This window comes from Zonotrichia leucophrys, chromosome 18 (genome assembly GCF_028769735.1).
Source record: "Zonotrichia leucophrys gambelii isolate GWCS_2022_RI chromosome 18, RI_Zleu_2.0, whole genome shotgun sequence".
In the NCBI taxonomy this organism is placed as follows: Eukaryota; Metazoa; Chordata; class Aves; order Passeriformes; family Passerellidae; genus Zonotrichia; species Zonotrichia leucophrys.
The window spans coordinates 8,162,437-8,184,868 of NC_088187.1; the positions used below are offsets into that span (position 1 = coordinate 8,162,437).

A 22,432-nucleotide genomic window follows, 5' to 3' on the forward strand; every position below is an offset into this window, starting at 1 on the left:
CCAGCCATGAGCACACTCCCCTCCCTCCGGGCGGTCACCTATCTTTATACCCAAAGTTACGTGTACAATATTTATCATTTTTCCCCAATACCTTTCACCCTTATTGCCCAGTGCACTTTTAGTAATGACCAATCCCAAAGTGCCACCATCACCACAGAAGATGGAGGAGAAGAAGAAGAAGAAGAAGGACAGGACACGCCCCAATTCCTCCATCTTACTTCTCTAAACCCCCCTGTACAGAAATCCTAAACCCTGTGTCTCACTCTCTAATTAACTAATCCCTTCACCATTCACCCCGGTGAAATCCTCCTATCCTCATACAGGTGTCGTCTCCTGTGTAGGATCAAAGTCCAGCCACCAGACACTTCTGGAACATTCCAGGACTCCCGAGCCCCCCAAGGGTGGTCTCGGTGACTCGGCACCTCAGTCCTGAGGTGCTGAGATCCCACAGTAACCCATGTCAAAGACATGGCTCATTTAAGAAGTCAAGACACCCTTTAACAGATTTGCATGCTGTGGAGGGATGGAAGGTGCCTTGTGCAGCCTAAGAAACCCTTCCTGAGAAACCCTCCCCTTGCTGCAACCATCAGGTGCCAGCTTTAGGCATTTACTGCCCTGCACAACAGAAACCCTGCTGCTCTTAATGGGACAGATGATGAAACTCCCCATTCTTTCATCTGAGAATTCACCTCTGTACATAATTAGAAGCACAATCATTAAAGTTAGCGTTCCAAATTGCTGTCAGGAACTGGCCACACAAAGTGTTCCTGCAGGGCTACAAGGCTTCACAGACCACATCACAAAGGCTGTCCTTACACCACAGCCCACATCTGTCTGAAGAACAGCTCACTCACTTCTCTCCAAAGGACCAAATTAAACCTAACCCACTTACTAACACAAGTGCAGATAATAGAACTAAATGTAGTTCTTATCTAGCAGACAGGCAGTCTCAGCCTGAGAAATATTTATCTGTCTTGATATTGTCTGACCAATCCCACTAAAAAGACCAGACGTCTGGCAAGCTGCAGAGTTGGAGGCCCAATTAAACAAATCAAGCCTGAATGATGCAGATAAGCTTCAACTAAACAAAACAGAAGGTAAAAGGTGTTTCAGACCTGGAAAATAATGACCTGTTTGAAGAACATGGAACTGAAGGTACTGATAAAAATAACACTGAGAAGAGAGGGGGGGACTGGTATTCCAGCAAATCCAATAAGGACAGCAGACAATTATGATTGCTGACTCAGCATGTGGCTACTTGCACACTCCACCTTGGTGCATTCATTTCAGATTACTTGTCCTGCTTCAGTTCATGATTTAAGGAGTTAACTACAGTTGAAACAGAATTTGCACACTCCCCTTACGTGTTCTTCTTTAAGGAGAATGCAGCAACTGAGATTCCTATACCAAATTATTTTAATTTGTTGCCCATGCTTCTGGTGGAACTGTCAGTTTCTCCTCTGGCCTTGCTATTCTAATTCTACCATACTGTTGTCAGCAACACTGAAGAGCTGCTCAGCTAAGACTTTCCTTGCTATCTGCATCTGCAGTTGCATAGGTAGAGGTTGTACTGTCTGCTGTGGGGTATAGGTCCTGTTTTTAATCTCACAGTCACACCTATTTACTTCCCCAGAAACACTTGGGCAGGAACATGGGACAGGGAGTTACCCAATTCCCAACCAACTGTAGCCAGCCAGAACTATATTACAGTGTGGCATATTTACTCTGGTGTCTGGATGAAGATTACAAGTGAAATTACATTACTTTATCTGAGGTCAAATAATTTTCATATTTTCCAGAATGGGTTAAGCAAATGAAGGAATTCCTCAGTGAGAAAAGGAATGTTTTGGAGTAATTCCTGAGGTAGATGTAAAAATACTAAATAACTTGTTTAATGTTGGACTAAGAGTCCACAGTAGCTACACTGATTAAAATTGCAAAGCAGCACAATGAGAACTTGGCATCCTCTGCTACCCCAGATGTCACAGAAAATGTGTTGCTCAATGTGTGTCTTACTAAGGACCAATAGCTCCAGGAGGACTGAGCACTATTTCCCTTTGAGGGAAATAAAACAATACACTGAGATCTCAGGCTCACAAATACATACAATTTATGTATACAACTCATTCTTAAATTCCTGCATCCTACAATGAAAAGAGTTTCCAGGTCTTAAATGCAGAAGCTGCAGGCACATCAGAAAACATCTTTATTTGATTAAAATAATTCAGGTCAAAGAATCGAGACTTGCTGAATCATAGAAGTAAACTTTCCAAGGCTGATTTCATCTACATGTCCTGAAGCTAGCTATCATCAGTGTGGATAAAACCCCACCTGATACAACCTGCTAGGAAATAAATGCAGCCATTGAACCACATTCATGAGTTTTTCTCAGTAAAGATCAATAGAGCTAAAAGTAACATAAAGAAAGCCCACTATATTAAGAATAAAGCAAAAATGAAACATTGAACATGAGCTTTCATTGAGAGATGACACAGGCATTGCATAGGGGCACACACAGGGAGAGAGGTTCTGCCTGAGCTGCCAAAGTTTGTACCAGCTGAAGATCTACTCCAAATGTTTAAAGGAAGTGGTTTCATCACTAAACCCAATTACTGGGATTGTGTGATTTGCTGCTTTTTTGGTAGGTTCCAGTTTCTCCTGCCAAGCTAGGAAGCTGTGCTATGAGCAGCTGGTACTCCAGGACTAACAACTCCACCACCAATTTATCCTCTAATACTCAAACTTCCGACGTCTCTGTAACACAGAACCACAGAGGGTAAAGTATCACAAGTTCCTTCTCCATGCCTATGAAGACTTACCCAGCTTTACAAAATGACCTTTGTTATAAAGGGATTTACACTGGTGTCCTTGGATGCAACAGATGGTCAGGATGAGCTGCTGCCATCAGCATTTTCCTTTAGTCTGTGAAATTATTCACATAGGCCCCCCAACAGTGGGAGCGTTCTCTCAGTTTAAAAGTGAAAGCAGATCACTTAAAAGATGGGACAAAACAACAAGTGAAGCAGCAGTGTCTTTAAAAGACACTGAAATGGGCTGGATTTTGTGGTTATATAAAAGCAAGAAACACTGTCTCAATCTGATGTATGAATTAAGTGCTTTACCTTATCAACAGGAAATATGAACACATTTCCTACAATTATTTCCTCCTGCAAATCACTCCCTGTAGGTCTCAAAGGAAACACCAGATGCACCCAAAACAAGTTTTCATTTCTTTGCTGGCTGTTCAAAGAAAATGCAAAACTGTTTTGTTTTCATTTCTTAGTACCTCACTGTTTAGACAAAACACTTCCTCAGCAAATCTGAAGTACTTTACTGGCTGGTGTCATTATCTTTACCTACAAAGTGAGGTCATGAGAAGAAAAGCAAGGGCAGCTTTACAGTTGTACCCTGTTCTCATGAGCCACTGTATTATGCCACACTCCTGAGCCACCCCCACACCATAAACCCAGCAAACCTATTAACCTGTAGCAGGGACTCAGTTATTTGAATGGTATCTTACACTGTGGGAACAGAAAGGGGAAATCTTGTTAAAGATGTATGAGCATTTAACTGAGCAATCTTTGACACGTCCAAGTTTTCCAACTGATGTACTGCCAATGTGTTTCTTTTGTTCATCTCCAAGATTTATGATCTTGGTCCTGTGACAGGCACTCTGTTCCCTCTAATAATTTGAGCAGGTTGAAGGGTTGACTGTTGGTGTGAACTGCTGGCTCATCTGTTACCTTATGTTGTTTTTAATTTCAAGTATTCTTGCCTAGAATGACACGCTTGTGTCAACACAAAACAGGCTTGGTGCAAGACTCACAATGGAATTTGAAACACTCTGTAGTGCAGAAACACTGGAATCTGTGAGCTTGGTTTCAAATCCTCCCAGGCAGATGCTTTCTGAGAAGCCTGCATCTGGTTTTCTAATCCCCCTGAAGTCTGAGAGTGTTCAGATCAGGCTTTCTGTCAAGCCCCTGCCCTAACAAGCAGGGCTAAGTTGAACAAAGTTGTATTTGCCAAGGTATCCCTGGAGAGAACAGTGCACCTCTGCTGCCAAGTCCTGCCTCTCCAGAGCTGCAGGGGGTGGTGTCAGTTTTAACCTTAAATGGAATCTGAAAACAAATCTTTAAAGTTTACAGTCATTTAAAATACAAACAGCTTAGCAAGGCAGCCATTCAATACAATTTCTACTCAAATAATAAGACCTTTGAGAAAGACAAGACTTATTGCAATTCAAGATAGAGGGTAAAAAACCACTGTGATTTATAAAGTGCATGGAAAATGGCTTGAAGATTCAGGAATGATAGAATTTTGGAACTGTACAGGAAGAAAAATCATCCTAATCAGTGTTATAAAGACTTTTTGGTTATCCTTATAAAACAATTCTACAAAAGATGGGTTTGCTTCCACAGAATTCTATTAGTTTCATCTTTATTGAATACGGTGGGATATCTCCCACAAGCATAGTTAAAAAAAAAATATATTAAGCCTGAAGTCAAGTGATGTTCTTCACTCAGCCATGGGAGAAATTTTTCAGTCCAGTAAGTATAACTTCAGAGTGAAATAAAAAAAAATGAGAAACTAATCAGGGCCATGAATCAGCCTCACTGGGGAACAACAGGGCAATGCAGAACTCTGATCTAATTGCTATCAGCGCTGGAAATCCAGCCCGGGGAGCCCACACTGCTGAGTGCACACAGAGCAGACAATTTTCTGCTGCCCTCTGCAGGGAAGCCTTGGGCCTTGTCATCCCCAGCCAGGCCTGAACAGGATAAACAGGCTCACAAAAGAACCTGGGAGTTTCCAGAGGAATTTTTACAATTATTGTAATTATTGGTGTACTGTTACTTCTACAGTAATCTGCACTCAACTTATCCTTATGAATATTGCACTTATAATTGCAAATCAACTTTTTCACTTGAGATGATGAGCCAGTTATTGGCATAACTGAGGAAATTTTGATGGAAATATTAATCCCTAGATAACTCCATCACATGGGAATGAAAGACCAGGCCCTCTTTTTTGCAACCTCAACACTATGTTTCCACTCTGCTTTGACTGTTAGGTACCAAAACATAACAAGGAATTGAAAGGTACCCAAAGAAAAGCTCTTGTCTCACAAGCTCTTGCTCTTCTGTACTCTCTAGGAAAATATTAAGGAAATATCACTGTGTCATTCACTTCTTCCTTCTAACCTAGTGTATGAATTATTTTGATCTCACACACTGGATGATTAGTAAAAAAGGAAAAGGAAACAAAATAAAACGCCATTGTACAGTGCTTCAGTTCAGTCAGCGTCTAAACACAAAGCCATGAAAATGTTTTTGATATAAAAGTGTTCAATGAAACATGAGCATGTTGAAAGTTATTGTTACTCAGCCACTCAATCCCCTTCTGTACTTCCTTTGAGAACACCTCCTTTAACTCCAGAGCAAAGGTGAGGAGGATATGGTTCTAGTTCCTCCTCTTCTCTGTGCAGGTATTTTGTGTTCCCATCTCCTCATTTGCCACATCACAAACAGCAGAACAGCATCAGGAACCTCAATTCACTACTGTCTGCAGGACACTGAGATGATATGCTGAAATATATGTGTGTATATATATATATATATATATATATATATAAGCAGAGATGTTTTCTTTGTCATTGCACATCTGATGTTGCATGAGAATGCAATAAAGACAACTGTGGGACTCCAGGGTAACATGCCCAAACACACGAAGGTCTGATGTGGAGAAATCTTTGTTGGGAGGCAGCCTTAGGCACCCAGCATTCCTGCTGGATGGAGTATGCCTTCCCTGTATATCAACACATGTATTTGCAAAATGTTATCGTGTATTTGTAATTCCTTTATGCTGAAATACATCAAAATAAACACAAACAACTTGTTCTGTATTTGCCACAGCTGATTTTGTTAAACACCAGCATGAGAATCACAAATGGACTTTAGAACCATATGGAAATACAACAGACAAGCTGGAAGGAGGAAGAGTTTCTAAGCCATCCAAACCAATCTGACAGCATCAAATGTAAAGAAAACAAAACTAAAAGTAGCACAAAAACACAGGGATCAGCATGTCAAAACTGACAGAAGCCTGGCAAACAAGCTGAAGTTTAGAAATTAAATACTTCTCCTCAAGCAATTAATTAGCAACATAGATCTATATAATACAAACAAAAGCTCCAGAAATGTACGGACTCCTTACACCCAGCACCTGCACTCTTGTATCCAGAGCAAGGGTGGGCAGTTTATGAACAGCTCAGAAACAGCCTCAGCAAAACTCTGGAGAAGGTGTCACATTTCTGGCCTCAGGCCCAACTCTGCAAAAAAGCCAAGGGACTTGGCACAGCTGAAGAACATAATCCAACACAGAAACCAAACTTACTTCTGACCAGACTCAACCTCATTCATCAGCATCATCAAACTGGCCCTTCTCAACTGTTCTAACTCGTGGTGGAAACACAAGGCAAGGTGTGTGGTGACAGCTTGGGTGGTAAAACCAATCCTCCTTCCACACATATGAGCCGAAAACATTCTTTTCCTCAAAGCTTCCGCCGCAGAGATCGTCAGCATCTAAAGACAAAATAAAAGGTTTAAACCATGGCAGATACTCAGGAAAGTATTGGAATAGTTCAGCAGGTTATTATGGAGATCTATGGCACCTTCCAGTTCACTATTTCAATTTGATCTGCCACCACTCATCAATTAGACCTTAAAAAAAAGGCAAACAGAAAACTGAATTTGGCAATGCTCTCATTTTAAAGGAAGGTTCATGCCACACAGACAAAACAGTTTTCCAGAAAGCTCACTGAGGTACCTGGACATGTACCAGGCACCAGCAGTTCTTTCACATCTTCCCTGGGAATAAAAGGCTCATGAAATTATTACTTTTATTTGCCTTCCCCCTTGCTGCTGCTTTCATAACACCACCCCAATGAGGAGTCCTGCAACCCTCTAAGAACTGGGTCACTGGACAGAATGGGAGGGTGGGGTCCTGGAAAAGCTTGGAACAACATTTCCACTAGGCTAGAATTAAGCCTAATGGGCCTGTATTTAACCAATCTAGCACAAAAATAGGGCAAAGTGTTTTAACAGAAGCATAAAGATTTCTAGCCAGGAGACTCTGAGCAAAGAAAAAGCCCAGAGCATGGCGGAGCAGAGGACCCAACACAATATCCCACGTGTCAGCCTTCCAGCAGCACTGCCAAACAAGCCAGCACAGCAAGACACTTAAAAAGCCATGAAGTGACCAATCAAGCACATTTTTGTATTTGTGGCACTTAACAACTCAAACACTTGTACTCAGTATCCTTCAGAAGGACCTGAATCCAATAATCACAGCTGCCTTCGTTTGTGAGGATTTGAAGAGCTGCAGGTGGGATGAACAAGTTAAACAAAGGGGGAAAGAGGAACAGTTCCAGTACAAAACTCAAAACATTCCATAAATTTGAGCATATAAGAGATTAAAATGAAAGCCTAGAATGGATGTGAGGGAAAACCTCCAAAAAGAGAACAGTCTTTTTCTCAGATTACCCACTGTGAAAAACCAATACTGTATTTCCATTTTAAAATCAGAATGGTTTTACAGAAAGGCTGAAAAAACTTTCTCACTTTCTTCTGTTACTAAACAATGGAATTTAAATACAAAAATTTTAATCATGAGAGCAAAATAAATGTATCTCCTAAGCAAAGAAAATTATATTAATTACAAAAATATACACATTAATGAGAAGAAAATGGAAATGGTACTACTCTACATCAACAAAGACACAGCAGGTTATCAGTCACTGCTGGCTAAAATCCATCCACTCCTTCTGTGCTAAGAACCAGCCTGGCCAATGGAAAGCTGAGATTCTTTTAACATGTGAGTCACCATAAACACAAGTTACAAACTGAAGGTATAATTCAACTCCAAAGGTGTGAGTGGCACTCCTCCTATTTGTTGCCACTTTTGTCCATGGGACTGATCATATGCACAACCATTTAGGAGGAACAAGTTTCAACAAAACCAAAGTCAAACAAACAAAAACCTCACTCAAAAAAACTACAGTAAACACAACAAACCATACTCAGAGTGTATGAGCACTGATCCAAACAACTCCACGCTCTAGAGAGACATTATAATGAACAGTCTTGAATTTTCTTGAAGAATTTTTGTACAAAGAAAGTTAGTTCTTGCACATCATGTACCTTTCTCTTCTGCTTCAGAATAGCAAAGATACATCACTGAAAACTTGCTTCACCAGAGAAACTCAACACAAACATGGAATTCACCTCCTTACCATGCCACTCCCTAAGAATTCAATTGCTCAAGCAAGAGCTTCATGTGAAATCAACAACATCACCTTTAAATCCTGTATTTGACAACAAAATTGTCAATTACACATCCAGGAGGTCAACACAAGAAATTGCTTCCCAAAATAGAACATGGAGTTACTTAAACACATTCTCCTGCAAAGCACCTACCTCCAACTATCTAAAACTCAAATGAAGCACAACTGTACTCACCATAAGGACCAGATGCAGCCTCCTCCAATTCTTTATCCCAGTCCTCCACCTCATGCTCAGATGCATCTTGCTGCCCTGAAGACTTGGGTACATTGGAAACTTCACCATCCCACACATCCAGGTCAGTATATATATTGCACCAGCCCTCATCAGTAGAGCCACTGACATCACCTTCATTGGGGGAGGTAGAAGCAGATTCACTTTCTTCAGAGTTGCCATCAGGAACATTTGGAATATTCTGCAGTAAACATTCTAAAACCAGTAGAAAGCACCAACAGGTACACTCAGAAATTAGACAAGAACAATTAGCTGTTCAGCACACAGTAATTCAGAGAGGTACAGAAATACACTTTGTGACTACTAATCTTATTGTAATACATGCAGTTTCCTATGTATGTAATATGACTACAGGGCTGCTTCACATTTCAGATGCTTGGGAAGAGCGGACATAGCCTTATACCACAGCACCAGTGCAAATCAGGATTTTCTTGTTGGAAAATAACTCTGTAAACTAGGGCAAAGGACACAGAAGTCTTGTTTCACCACATTCACCTGTAGGTATTTTTAAAAAAAGTTATGGTTTAAAAAAAGAGTCATATTAATTACTCATGTATCTAGGCATACACAAATATCTACATGGAAATAATTTAGTGCAGTTAGTAACGAGGCCTTTCCCATGCAACACCAAAAGGCTTTGAGCAGATTTCTCAAGTAGTGCACAAGTTCCAATATTTGCGACCTACTTTGCTTTGTCCTACCTTTTCTGGACTTCCAGATCATCATATCTGTCTTATTAGGAAGCTGTTTCCCCTCAGAGTTTGCAGCCTCAGAGGCAGCAGCCATCACCTATGAGACATTTTTAAAGAATGCAGCAGCAGCTCTGATTGCTCATGAAACTGCTACCCCATGTGTTCCCGAGTGTCTCCATTTTTTCCTTTGATGAATCAGAGGTTCAACAACAAACAGGCTTTCACTTCAGAAGGCTAATCTGCAGAGCTATAGCTAATTCTGCTGCTGCCATCGGTCACCCCTAGCACTAACACCAACCCAGAACATTCCATCCCCTCACAACCCCGACCCAAACCGTGCCCCTTTGGGAGCGTTGGCCGCCGGGGGCCACGGGCAGGGCGCGGATCCGGGAGAGCTCTCACGGCGGCCCCGCCGCCTCCGCTGCCCGCCCCGCGCCCCCCGGGACCCCCGAACCTTCGGAGCACAGAGTGAAAGCACCAGAGGGAATTAAGACACAAGGAATGGTAAAAGTATTAACACTGAACCAACCGCTCTGTGGGAGCCCACGCGCCGAGCAGGACCCTCCAACAAGCCCTGAGGGGCTGGACCAAGATGGGTGGAGAGCAGGAGGAAACCCTCAGCTGCTCTGAGGGGCGCACAGCGAAGGGGTCAGCGAGTTCTCCTCACATTTATAGAGGAACAAGGAGGCGCCGGCGGTGGGCGCGGGAAGCCGGGGCCCGCAGGGGCCGCCGCCGGTGGCCACGGGCAGGGCGCGGACTCCGGGCGAGCCCTCACGGCAGCCCAGCCGCCTCCGCTGCCCGCCCCGCACTCCTCGGGACCCCCGAACCTTCGGAGCCGAGCCCGCGGCCCGGCCTGAGGGCACCATCGACCGCCCGGCCCCGCCCGCCCCTCGCCGGCCCTGGGCAGCGTCAGCCGGGCGGGCCCGCGGCTGTGCCCGAGGGACAGGGAGCGGCTCCGGGATGAGGCCGGCAGGGACTGCGCGAGTGCTCCCGCTCCGGCCTCGGCGCCCGCAACGCCGCCACCGCCCAGAGCGCCCTGGCTGCGGAGCCCACCGTGCACAGCTTCGGAATCACAGACGCAGTTCGGCTGGAAAGACCTCCGAGATCATCGAGTGCAACCATGACCCAACATCACCGCGTTATTGAGACAAACACAGGCAGGAAAGCTCTGAGAAAGCACCTTTTCGCTCAAGAAGTTGTAAATAAAGTATCAATACCTCTCATGGCTGGGTGGAGTTTTCCCCTGGCCGAAAGATAACAATTTCCTTCTGGCCTCGTGGTAGCAGCATGCTCAGAACATGGAGAGACAGGAAGCACCGTGGCTGAACAGCTGTGCAGGTATCAAGCACATGTGCTTGCAGGGAATGTGTATCCATGGGGAGAACTGCAAAGTTCTGTGAGGAACCAGAACAGCTGATGGAAAAGGGCCCACTTTCTGAAATGATGGACTTACCAGCTTTGTTGGACTTTAAAAACTCCAAACTTTGCACTTAAAACTTTTGGTTGAGCAACTGATGAAGTAAGAAGTGGTTCAGGAGAGGGAGTAACAGCATAAGGGGCAGGGAGGGTATAAGAGATTATCAGTAAGGAAATCTCAATGTCAGACAATGAGGTGGCAGAGAACTAGTGGGGATGTAGGAGATGGCCTGGCTAAAAGCTTGGGAAACACAAAAGCAGATGTACTTCAGATCTGGTCACAGAAGTAGGAGTGTTACCAGTCTGCTGCTCCAAACTCTATTCCCAGCTAGTTAAGTTACTGGAATCCATTGCTTGAGAGGAGCTGCAATTTCTACTTGAGTGCAAAATCAAGAAATATTTCCCTGTATTGTCATTATGTCACCCTTCAGTCACCAGGAAACTGCACAAAGGAACACTTGCTTCCTGTTCTTTTACTTTCCCTTCATTTCTCTGTTGGTCCAAGGATAGCATTTATGTTGATTTCTCAGGTTTGTGGCTCTGTAAACAGCCAAGGACAGCACTCTTTCAAAAAACATTACATGGTTTTTAGGCACGGTGGACAGAAAGCTGAAGTGTAGATCAGAGTTTTGCACTCTCACCTCAAGGACATTGCTAACAGATCTCAGCTCCCCTCTACCCTTCAGCACTCTCATCACTCTCATTCTTTTTTGTCACATAAAATGTAAACTTTAATAAAGTCCAGGAACATATTTGCCTTTGTACAAAGAAGTTTAAAAATGCACAGTCATGTTACAATTATGTATAGTTTTTCATAAATGTCCAGTTTGCAATAAAGTGTATTTAGAAACAAAATCTTCCACCAGGTCTCCCTGCAACATCTTCATAGCTCGCCAGTGAATGCTCCCACAGTTTTCTGGTTTGCCTTGGGGATGACTTAGCTCCTCCTTGATATAATCCAGCCAGAGGTCTTTAAAAGAAAAATTAAAGTTCTGGTTAGATTTCAACTAAATATTACTTAACAAACATAGCAAGCCTAACTAGAAACTCTTTTTCTAAGTGTCTTTAATATTAATGCAGTAGGGTTTACTTTGTGAAACTACAATCTCCTTTGCACCTTGAGGAGCACCCTGGGTTCTATTCCCAGCTGGAACAGTAATGTCTGTAGAAATAACACAACAATTACTGAGCTGTGTACTTTCTTCAAATGAATATTACAGAAAACTTGATTATAAATATATAGCTGCACACTGTTCATAAATCCAAATTAAAAGTGATCCACATCTCTTATGCCAGCCAGTGATTTGCCCCTAATTGTGCTGAAGCCACCCCAGTGCCATTGACCCTGGGCTGACAGTGGAGGGTCCCTGCAGTGTCCTGCTCTTGATGGCACAGAGGAAATGAGCTCCACTCTGCATGACAGCAAGCACAAGGGCAGAACAAACAGATGCCTTTTAAAATGGATGGAAATAAAAGAGGCAGCAGTGAATGAATTAATAAATAATAAAAACCAGAATCGCCCTTACCAGTATTTGTTGAACCAAACTCCCTCAAGGCACGTTCATAGTATTCTCTCAGATGAAGCATTTTGCAGGATTCCTAAAAAAGGAAGGTATTAAAAGGCCACTTATTTTGTGCAGAAGTGAATCTGCAGCATGATTAGATTCTGACAAAGAAAGAGAGTCATGGCAATTACACACACACACTGCTGAAGATTAGTTACCATGGAACTTGGGTTTGTATCACATCCAGTGAATCAACTGCAGAGGACAAACATGAACTGATCACAGACTGACACCACTGCTCTGCTTCCTATTTAAATCCCAAGTTAGAACTGTATTTTACAAATACAAAACATTAATTGGATAGTCAACAACTTACTTGCTCCTTTTCTATTTGGATCATCTTCCTGAAGAAGTCAAGTGAAAATGGACGATTTTCACACAGGCTGAAATAAAATAAGTGACTTTAGACTTGAGGACTTTTAACATATACCCTAGAATAACCAGGTTTGAAGGTATTTTTTTTTACCTGGTAAAGAGTCTTTTAACTTTCTTATAACCACTACTTCTGTAGGTCCAGTCAAGATACATTTCCTTCACAGTCACAGATTCAGCAGGTGTTGTGGCATGTAAGGATCTCTGCAAGTTTAAAAGGAAAAAAACCAACAAAATAAACAAAAAATAAACCTATCACATAGCTTACAACTAAATGGCTCAATTAGTGCTTCTCCCTAGTTAGGCATCTGACACAAAGGAGATCTCCTAAAACACATTTCTCCTCCAGTATTCCATATAGCTGGAACTGGCATTTCCTTAAATCCCTTCATGCAGAGGGTTTCACAATACTCTACCAACAGCTGAATTCAAGCTCCCACCTGAAATACCTGTTTTATGTGCTAAATTGGAGAGGAAAAAAACCACAACCCAACATGCCAGGCAAACAGAAAATGTTTTGCCCTACACTACTGAGGAAATCTATAGTAAGATTGAAGTCCTCATTCCGATTTTGACTTTTCTGTAACAAGACTGATGTTTTCACACAAATTAAAAAATTCTCTTTTCCATGCTCAGATAAGCTCTGAAAACAGAGCAAATATTCTAGACCACAAAGTAGGAGTCCAACATTAGTTGTGCTTACAAACATCCATATGCCTCAGAACATGGGAATGGCATTTGTGCTTATAAATCTATGTCCAACTGTTTTTTTAATGCACATAGTTTGGTTTGAAATTCTTTGATATCTACACATCCATGAAGGAACTTCAGTATAAAGCATTTTTTGCATGTTCCATCCACACACATTGTTCCACCCACACACATTGTTCCATTTTATTGACACAGACATAAATGTAGATTTTGATTAGCCAAGTACCTGGTAGAGAGCTTCTGTGTCCTCCTTGCTGTTTGTGCCCTCACTCCATTGCACCCAGAGGGTCCACAATGGCAAAGTGCCCTAAAAGGTCAACAAACAATCAAATGGCTGAAATACAGTGATTCTGATTTACAGAAACAGACAGCAACATGGCCATCAGGTTCTGTATTACCTGCCATAAAAAATTCCCTTTGGAAAGGGAACTCTTTGGAAAGGGAAAGCTCTTGGAAAGACAACTTTGAACTGCACATTGAAATCACTTCTCATTTCCCTCCTCACTTACAGGATAAATCATCCTTAGCTGGACAGCTGTGTTGCCAGGGATGAGAACCAAGTTCTGCATCACTGAGCACTGCAGTACACAGAGGTGACTTCCAAGAACAAAAAGGAAAGAAACCTTCTTGTTTCCTCACTCATTGTGCTCAGGGTTTGAAATGGAACAGAGCAGGAGAGCACACAGCTAATTCAAGGCTTGAAATACCACACAGGTGTATCAGACAGTGAAGAAAAGGAAACACATTTTCCATTAAGACACAAACACCAGCTCACTGCTAGGACAATATGTAAAATGTCAACTATAAGCATTCAGATTTTAAACATGTGAATTTTAAGTGAATTGACAATTTCCTAATACTTGGGAACGCAATTTGTATGTGAAATGTCAGGTTCTTATTTCTGACCTTAAAAATGGTTAGGAGCTTTAAATGCCTTGTAAACAAAACAAAAACAACAACAAACAAAAAACCCACTAACCAACCAAAAAAAAAAAACCACAAAAACAAAGAAAAAAATTTAAAAAACACAAAACAACCAATCATCAGGGGTTTCTGGCCCAAGACTAATGCATGTAAGTCCATTAAACCACATTAAACCAGCACAGACCTTCGATTTCACATGTTTGATGGCTTCTTCAAAACACTGGGTCACATCATCCCTCTTCAGCTGGATCAGCACCTGCAGCCTCATCTGCCACGTTTCCACGGACTGGCTGAAGTGCCTGGTTGCAGCTTCTGCCACCTCCACAGCCTTCTCAGAGAGGCTGGAGTCCAGTAAGAGCTGCAGCTAAAACCCAGCAGATACAGCTTTGTTAAAAACAGGGCTTTGAACCGATATTGTTCATCTTTGTGTCTACTCGAAATGGCAAAGGCAGGCACACAAATAATGCAGGAAAGCCTCAGCATCTGTTTGGTCTGTGTCAGTTCTTACCCACTGCTTGTACAGAGCTTCTGACAGCAAATTGGACTCATGGGCTTTGCTGAACACACTCAGTGTCCTCTCCAGCCTCTAAAACCAACAGAGAAGAATAATAAGAAAACAAGCATTATTCCTATATATACCAGATTCCAGCATTCCAAGAGGCCCACTGGATTGTGTATCATGTCATTGAAAATCTAATTACACATTATGTGTCTAATGCTCGAGGTACCTACAAACATTCCAAGACAAAGTGGAAATCTGAGTATTTACTTCTCTTCCTTAAGGAGCAAAGAACAACACTGCATTGTCCTTTTAGTGTAATACTAGGGAACCACGTTGCACAGGAGAATTAATTAATTCACTGAGTCACACCTAAGCACAGATGCACAATTAAATTACCCATGTGCCAGCACCAAACTTTGCTCAGATTTATTTGCAAGAGTCATTTTAATTCATCCTCTTCTTGAAGGACCTGTCAGTGAATTTTTAGGATCCCCTTCAACCCAAACCATTCCATGATTAACAAGTCTGCAGTCTTAGCTTTTATCCAAAGAGGTCACTGTACTTTACTGACAAGGCTGATTAATCAGGTTCAGGTTGATCATGTCCAGGCAGGCCACCTATAAGTCTGGCAGTAAAAGTGATCCCCCCAGATGGAGATTAAGTTATTTTTAATGATGGCCACAGGTAAGTATTTTTTACAAAATGCCAAGATATATTTGCTTCTTGTCTGAGCTATTACAAAAGTCAATAAAAATAGGGCTGATTTGTTAGAATTAATTCCTAATAAACTTTACCTTTTGCTTTAATTCTTCACTGTTGGTTTTTCTGTTGTACCTCTCTAAGCAAAAAGTGACGTAGCATTTCCACATGTTCTCTGTAGAAGCAAAGGCATAATATCACACTTCACAGAATCACAAGAATAACAACAAATATTTGTCTTTAAGAAATATAAAGATACAAAACGTAATACAAAGTGTTAATGTCACTAATTAACTAATGTTAATTAGTGTTAATCATAATGTCATAATGTTGTATTTTAAAATAAAGAGAAGCCCTAGATTTGTAACATTACACTTTAAAATTACTCCCCAGTCCAAGCTGCAGGCAGTAACTCTTGGTAAAGAGCACCAAGCTCTTAGTTCAGCTGAGACTTTTAAAGATCCCTTCCAACCCAGCTATTCCATGGCTTTAAAGGCTGTACAGCAGCAAATTTGAGACCACTCCACACATAGTCCCTTGACAACCTCCTTCACAAGAACAACACCAGAGGCTGAAGCTGGATATCCACTCCCCTGGCAACCCAAAACCATTTCTTACTCACAGCTGACCAGCAGCAGACACATGTTCAGTTAAGCAGCTCCTCCAAGAGCTTAAATACATTGGAAAATAACCCAAATAATACATAAAATAGATCCCAAGAGGGAGCATCTAAGAACTGCCTGCCTTCCCTTAGGTATGGTAGAGCCTGCCATCACCTTCAAGGCTTTCACAGGGTGCTCAAGTACCAGAAGGAAATGTTAAAATGCAGGCAGAACATTTCACCTGTTGGGACTGCTCCCACAGCTTCATCAAAGACTGCACAGCACCGTTCCTCTCTCTGGGCCATTTCTGAGACCTTCTTCTGCTTTGTGGAGCTCTCTGTGGGCTGCAGGGAGCCCAGCTCCAGCTCCCTGCGGGCCATGTAGTCCCATGTCAGAGGATCATCAGCATACCTGGCCTGCAAACTGAACACAACACGTTTGTAACAGCCCACAGGCACCAGTCCCCACTGCAGGTATGCTTAGGAGGGTTGTTATACTGCTACAGAAATGTAGTTAATTGCTAAGTAACCAAATGCCAGAAGAAAAATATTTTTCCCTTCCACAAGAGAAAGACAAACTATTAGCTTTTAAAAATATTATTTCATATGGATATTCTTCAGAAATAACAGGAAATAGACAGGGAGCTGTCAAGAGAGATCTTTCTTTTGAGAGGAACAACCAGAGAAACAAAAGATGCAAAAACCCCACAAAAGTACAGCAGGAAAATTCACAGTTCCTGCAATGAATTTACAGAAACTGAGTGCACTAATTATTCAGTGAAAACTGTATTTTACCTAAATTTTCCTAGCAGATTTTAAAAGTCCTTTCTGAAATTACATACATACATCCTCTTCTAAAGATCATGCTTTTGTTTTTCTTAAAGGATTTCACATAAGCCTTAACACTATTTCCCTAGAGGAACAGCCTTTACTTCTGAAACTCCAGTCAATGCACTATAAGTTAGAGTTATAACTTATGAGAATGTGTTTCTAAAAAACCAAACCAAATTAAAATAAATATACAACACAAAGCCACAACTCACTTTTCAAGGATTTCTTTTTGCAAATCTTGGGTAAAATCAAAGAGTTTTGCAATAGAGAGCACAGCCAGCTGGAACTCAACACCTGCATTTCAAGAGAAGATAAAACTATCAAGTGGAGTATTTGCTGAAGAATTCCTCAAGATATTACAGCAATTGCACTTTGCATTTCTGTAGCTCGGTTCCACATGCAAATTTAATCAGCATCTCCTCTACTCCCTCACTTGACCCTGCCATGAAAACACAAAATGCTCCACACTCAGGACAGATCTCTCCAAAGCTGCACAAAACAGATGAACTGTCCATGAACTGTGTCCATCTTGCATCTCCACAACTTACCTTTGAAAATGCCAAGTGACATGACTGGACATAATCAGACCATTGTGAATGCTCACCAGCCATTACCCACCTTTCTATTTTTAGGTGCTTACAAATCATTTAAATGCCTATTTTTTCCAGTATTTCTACAGAAAATTAAATTAAACTGACTCTTTCTGAGTCCTTTATCCCCACTAATTTTCAATGTTCGTTATTGTATTTTGCCCAGTTCTTCCAAAATATCCCCATCTATCATGAGCAAAGATACCTGCTACTAGTTTGCAACTATTTTACCCAATTCTCTCAATAAAATGGCTTATTTTACGGAGCCTGTTTAATTTCAAATTTAGCCTGGTTTATTATTAGTCTGAATTCTTACTTTTTTGCCACTCGTGGTAGCTGATTAGTTGTGATCTAATGTTCAGCAAAGTAAAAAAAGTGTGTAACTCTGAATTGCCCTTCAGTTTTCTTTTTTTAAACAATCAAGTTTGAGGCTGTAACCCAGCACTAGGCCTCCTCAGCCTGAAAGCTGCTGTGCTGGAAGAGATGTCAGCAGGAAAGACATGCAATCAGAACTACCATTAATTTATATCTGGCATTTAATAGGTTCTACTGAAAAAACTGTGCATTTGAAAAAAGGATCTCACTGAAGCCAAGTCTATCAGCATTGCCTACTGCAGGACTGAGTTAAAGCTTACAATTTTCTTAATGAATAAGCACAAGGAATGTTCATTCACCTTTAATTTTCTGAGATGCATCCCTGTAGACTATGCGAGCCATCTCTCCATTGAGAATTTCTTCAGAGTAATTGAATTCCCCCTGAAATATCAAGTATATCATGGAAGAAATTATTGTCCTTTCTCAGCTAACATTTTTGCAAAAATCAGAAGATATTAAGGTTTTTCTTCATGCAAGTCTATTTTTATGTAATTTGTACAAGTCAACTATAAAGAAATGAGGCAGGAAGCTTGACTATTACTTTCCAGAAGTTACTGTTAATTTTCATACTAGGGAATGTAATAAAAGATTCTAAAAATGCAAAGAAAAAATAATGTGTGAAGTATTGGAGCTGAGCATCAGCAAATACTTGAAAAGCTCCACACAGGTGCAAGACATGGACAAAAACTTTCTCTAAGCCATTGTCAAATAAACCATTAATCCAAACCTGTGAATTCCAACATGTAATACACAAGCAGACAATAGCTCTTAGGTAAGTTTAGCTGACCTACCAGGTCCATCTTTGCTTGCTCAAACTCCTTCTTCTCCTTCCTCTGTTTTTCAGCATGCATAAGCTCCATTCTGAAATACTGCAAGAGTGACAACAAAATGAAATTACTCTGGGGATAAATCACAAAAATCTAAGTCCACAAACAGAGTAAAACAAGCTCTGGGGAGATACAAATCAGGACTTTGACACATCCTACACGTGTCCCAGAGCCTTGGTTTTTGAAGGTTTGTGCACTCACCACTATCAGCCCTGTGTATTTGCCCAGAAATTTCCAACAGGTAGCTATGATCATTTTTTAGTTCTTCTTTAAACCTTAACTTGCCCCCAGAGAAAACCAAATTCCTCAATAAAGATTGGGGATGACAGACTGAGCCTGACAACTACATCCTAGCAGAGCTTAACAGTACCTCAGAAAGGAATTTTAGGGTTGTTTTTTTTAATATTTTTGACATTTTCCTGCTGATGAAAAAACTATTTCCTCCAGACAGATCTGGGAAACATGCTGAATTGATTTGCTCTGGTTGAACAAGTAGGTGGTCATAGAAGACAAGCAGGAACTCACTTCTTGATAAAGTTTGGGGCACTCAGGATGGAAGCGCAGAGCACGAAGGAACAAGTGCCTGGCACTTTCTGATGACAGTCGTGTCTCCATTTCCCACTTTGCTGCCATAATCCACAGTGCTGCAACAGGTGACACAAATAAAGTTATTTAACCTCTCAACATGAGCTCAGCCCCAGAATAAGACTGATTATCTCCCACGTAAAACTGTAAAGCAGACAGGCAGATCCAGGAAGTTTAATCTGGTTTAGCTACAGATCTAATGATGCCTTCAAAAGCCAAAAGGCTGCCATGAGCAATTGACATCTCTTGCTTCTACATCTACTGAGTCCCCAGTCCACCTGGGAATTGGTCATTCTGACCTATTTCACATCCCTTTATGACTGCCCAGCACCAGCCCTGTCAGAGCCCTTCTCTGCAGCAGCAGCAAGGCAAAGAGCAGAGAGGAGGAACTTCAGCCCAACAGCCTGAACTGAGATCTACAAGAACTTTCACACCAGACAATCTATGCTGAGGCATTTATGCAGCACTCACCATTGTGTTATTTACCTGGTTTATTGGAATGAATGGCCAACATGGTAGAAAACACCTTACTGAGTTGATGTTTTGCATTCTGTAAAAGAAGCAGTTTTGTTTCACCCCCTCTGGCACTGAACTGAACCCCCAGCACCAGAGTTTCAGTAGGAAAGGTCACAAGCTGTAGTACAATTGCTCAGAAAAAGATGCTTCTCTGCTACTTTATCTACAGTAGAAAGTTTGTCATATTTACTCACTAGTGACCAGGATTTAAATGTCACCACATTAGAGTAGCATGGCTTACTCAAAATTCTGAACCACACAGCCAACACAAATGTTGCCCAAGTCCCAAGCCCATGGTTTCACTCCCCTCTTCTGAGATTCTATTTTCCTTTAGCCACCTCCACCACCATGCAAAGTAACCTTCAGTACAGAAATGGCAACACTTGAATGCTGGTAATAATGTGGAGCCTTGCACGGGTAAGTTTATCAAGTATAAAACTGACAGAATTGGGCTTTTCAGCACAGTCACTACAATAAATATTTGGAGCAAAATCACAATTCACAGACAAGTGAATCAATCCCTCCAGAGAAGGTACAACCATATTATGGTTCTCACAAACCAACTGGTATTCCAGATTTAATGCAGTCAGCCTCACCTTTGCCCTTGCAAGCATCAAATTTCATACTAATTCCCTCTCAGGCAAACTGTACACTTGCATACATCAGTGAAAATCCCAAGCAGCTCCAACAATACTATAAAAATTATTTCAGTATTACAGCATGTAGCAGTAAAGTTTGTACCCCTATCTTTAAATCAAATTTCAGATATGTGAATAGTCTCAACCTGGGTAAGATCAGGATTTGAAAACTCACCCATTGCTTGCAAAATGCAACATGGGAAAGCCAGAGCTGGACATCATCCTGTTGGAAATCAAAAGAAGAGAATCAACCTCACAATGAACAAAATCACTTGTACACTGACCTACAACACACCATTGCTACAAAGACCTGGCATAAAGAAAAAAAAGAACTCCAAATCTCAGTACAAATAAACTTACTTTCCATTTCCCTGTAGCTCGGTTGAACAGGCTGTGGACTCTATGCAGAATAGAATGCTCAATCTCATCCTTCTTAAACGAATACCCAATGCGCTAGGAGGAAAAAAATACTAATTGCATTGCAATAGAAATTTGGCATAAGGTATTTTGTACTCTTAACAGCTGACAAACTTACTGCTCTCCTTTTCTTGATCAGTTCCAGCAGATTAACTTCATACTAGAATAGAAAGAAAAAAACATTTAACAACAAATGTGGAGGCCCATAACAGCAAGGCAAGAAAAAAATACATCAAGTTTGTTATAGATGATCAGGTGAACAAAAAACATTGTAGTCAGGAAAACATAAGTAATAATTTTTGGCTCAATCACTACATTTCTAAGACTTCTAGTCCTGCACAGGGCAGCCCAACAATCCCACCTTGTGCCTTAAAGCGCTGTCCAAACACTCCCTGAGCTCTGTCAGGCTCCAGGCCATGACCAGTCCCTGTGAAGCCTGTTCAGTGCCCGAGCATCCTTTCAGGAACCGTTTCCTATTACTGAACTTACTAATTCCCCTTAACTACACACATCAGGGAACACATTGCCCCTTTGCACAGCACATCAGGGAACCAGGGGCTCTACATGCCTGGAGAGACAAGAAACAACAGGAAAAGATCACAACACTAGAGAAGGCTGACCCCAAACTGGGGCACCAACTCCTGGCCACGTTTCACACCCTGGTGCCAGCAGCCGCTCACAGGGGAGCACCAGGGACCAGCTGAGGAGGGGTCTCCGTTTTCTGCCCTTTTTCCAACGTGAGTCCCTACAAAACCCGGGTCTAACTGAGCTGGGTCTGCACCGAGAACTGCCCCGCTCTGCCGCTCGGTGAAGCCTACCTGGATGTAATTAATGAAATCCTCCTTCCGCAGCGCTCTCCGCTGGATTTTGTACTCCAGAGCCGAGGCTTTCCTCAGGACAGCCCTGTGGGAACGGGAGATCAGCGCCCGGAGCGCCGCCGGCCGCACCACGTGCGCTCCCCCGCCCGCCCGGGCCCGGCCCCGGCCCCGGCCCCGCTCACCGGATCTCCTTGTGCGTGAAGAGCCCGACCCGCTCCAGCTGCTCGAGCTCCGGGATGCGATCCTCCAGCCGCTGCTCGATGCGCTCCGCCATGGCCGCGGGGCTCCGTGTGTCCGGCACAGCACGGCCCGGTGCGGCTTCCGCCCGCTGCCCGCGCCGCTTCCGCGGCCGCCGCGCCCTCTGCCGCCCCCTGCCCGGCTGGCGGGGCCAGCACCGCAGCGCCTCCGCGGGCTCGGTCGGGATGGACGGGACCTCTGGAGATCGCCCAGCCCGACCTCCCTGCCCAGGCAGCGTCCCCTGCAGCAGGGGACACGCAGGTGGCTTTGGAATGCCTCCAGAGAGGGGGACACCACGATCTCCCTGGGCAGCTGTTCAGCGCTCTGCCACACTCCACGGAAAGAACTTCTTCCTCGAGTTGAGCTGGAACTTCTTGTGTTTTAGTTTATGGCTGTTGCTCCTCGTCCTGTCGCTGGACATCACCGGAAAGAGTGCGGCATCATCCTCTTGGCACCAGCTAAACACGATGGCATTGGGCAGGCTCGGTGGTGGGACATCAGCCTGGAACTGCTCCAGCACTTTGCTTCTTGGTGGGATTCCTC

At 42.5% G+C, this 22,432-nt stretch overlaps 2 protein-coding genes across 2 annotated transcripts; both read right to left on the bottom strand.

Annotated features, from left to right (window-relative positions):
* Positions 1–5,843: 5,843 nt before the first annotated feature.
* On the bottom strand, positions 5,844–9,905 carry COPRS (coordinator of PRMT5 and differentiation stimulator). The gene is made up of 4 exons (XM_064728663.1): positions 9,795–9,905; positions 9,275–9,362; positions 8,517–8,768; positions 5,844–6,581 (listed from the first exon to the last, which is right to left on the bottom strand). Exons 2-4 carry the CDS (start codon positions 9,357–9,359, stop codon positions 6,412–6,414), a joined length of 507 nt encoding a protein of 168 aa, XP_064584733.1. The 5' UTR covers positions 9,360–9,362; positions 9,795–9,905; the 3' UTR covers positions 5,844–6,411.
* A 1,488-nt stretch (positions 9,906–11,393) lies between these two features.
* On the bottom strand, positions 11,394–21,980 carry UTP6 (UTP6 small subunit processome component). Its single transcript, XM_064728662.1, has 19 exons — positions 21,835–21,980; positions 21,653–21,737; positions 20,953–20,994; positions 20,778–20,870; positions 20,593–20,640; positions 19,750–19,813; positions 19,204–19,322; positions 18,643–18,720; positions 18,151–18,232; positions 17,099–17,180; positions 16,298–16,479; positions 15,550–15,629; positions 14,762–14,839; positions 14,438–14,617; positions 13,556–13,636; positions 12,713–12,822; positions 12,563–12,629; positions 12,208–12,280; positions 11,394–11,651 (listed from the first exon to the last, which is right to left on the bottom strand). Exons 1-19 carry the CDS (start codon positions 21,924–21,926, stop codon positions 11,494–11,496), a joined length of 1,794 nt encoding a protein of 597 aa, XP_064584732.1. The 5' UTR covers positions 21,927–21,980; the 3' UTR covers positions 11,394–11,493.
* Between the last annotated feature and the right edge of the window lie 452 nt (positions 21,981–22,432).

What these genes read in the sequence shown, in the direction of transcription:
- COPRS (XM_064728663.1), bottom strand. Translation starts at nt 9,359, where the DNA reads ATGGCTGCTGCCTCTGAGGCTGCAAACTCTGAGGGGAAACAGCTTCCT. An exon ending in GATCTGGAAGTCCAGAAAAG is followed by an intron (nt 8,769 to 9,274) that starts GTAGGACAAAGC and finishes TACTGGTTTTAG; the next exon opens with AATGTTTACTGCAGAATATT. An exon ending in GGCTGCATCTGGTCCTTATG is followed by an intron (nt 6,582 to 8,516) that starts GTGAGTACAGTT and finishes TTTTGTCTTTAG; the next exon opens with ATGCTGACGATCTCTGCGGC.
- UTP6 (XM_064728662.1), bottom strand. Translation starts at nt 21,926, where the DNA reads ATGGCGGAGCGCATCGAGCAGCGGCTGGAGGATCGCATCCCGGAGCTC. An exon ending in CATTCATTCCAATAAACCAG is followed by an intron (nt 19,323 to 19,749) that starts GTAAATAACACA and finishes CACCTGTTGCAG; the next exon opens with CACTGTGGATTATGGCAGCA. An exon ending in CAAAAAGAAATCCTTGAAAA is followed by an intron (nt 16,480 to 17,098) that starts GTGAGTTGTGGC and finishes TGTTGTGTTCAG; the next exon opens with TTTGCAGGCCAGGTATGCTG.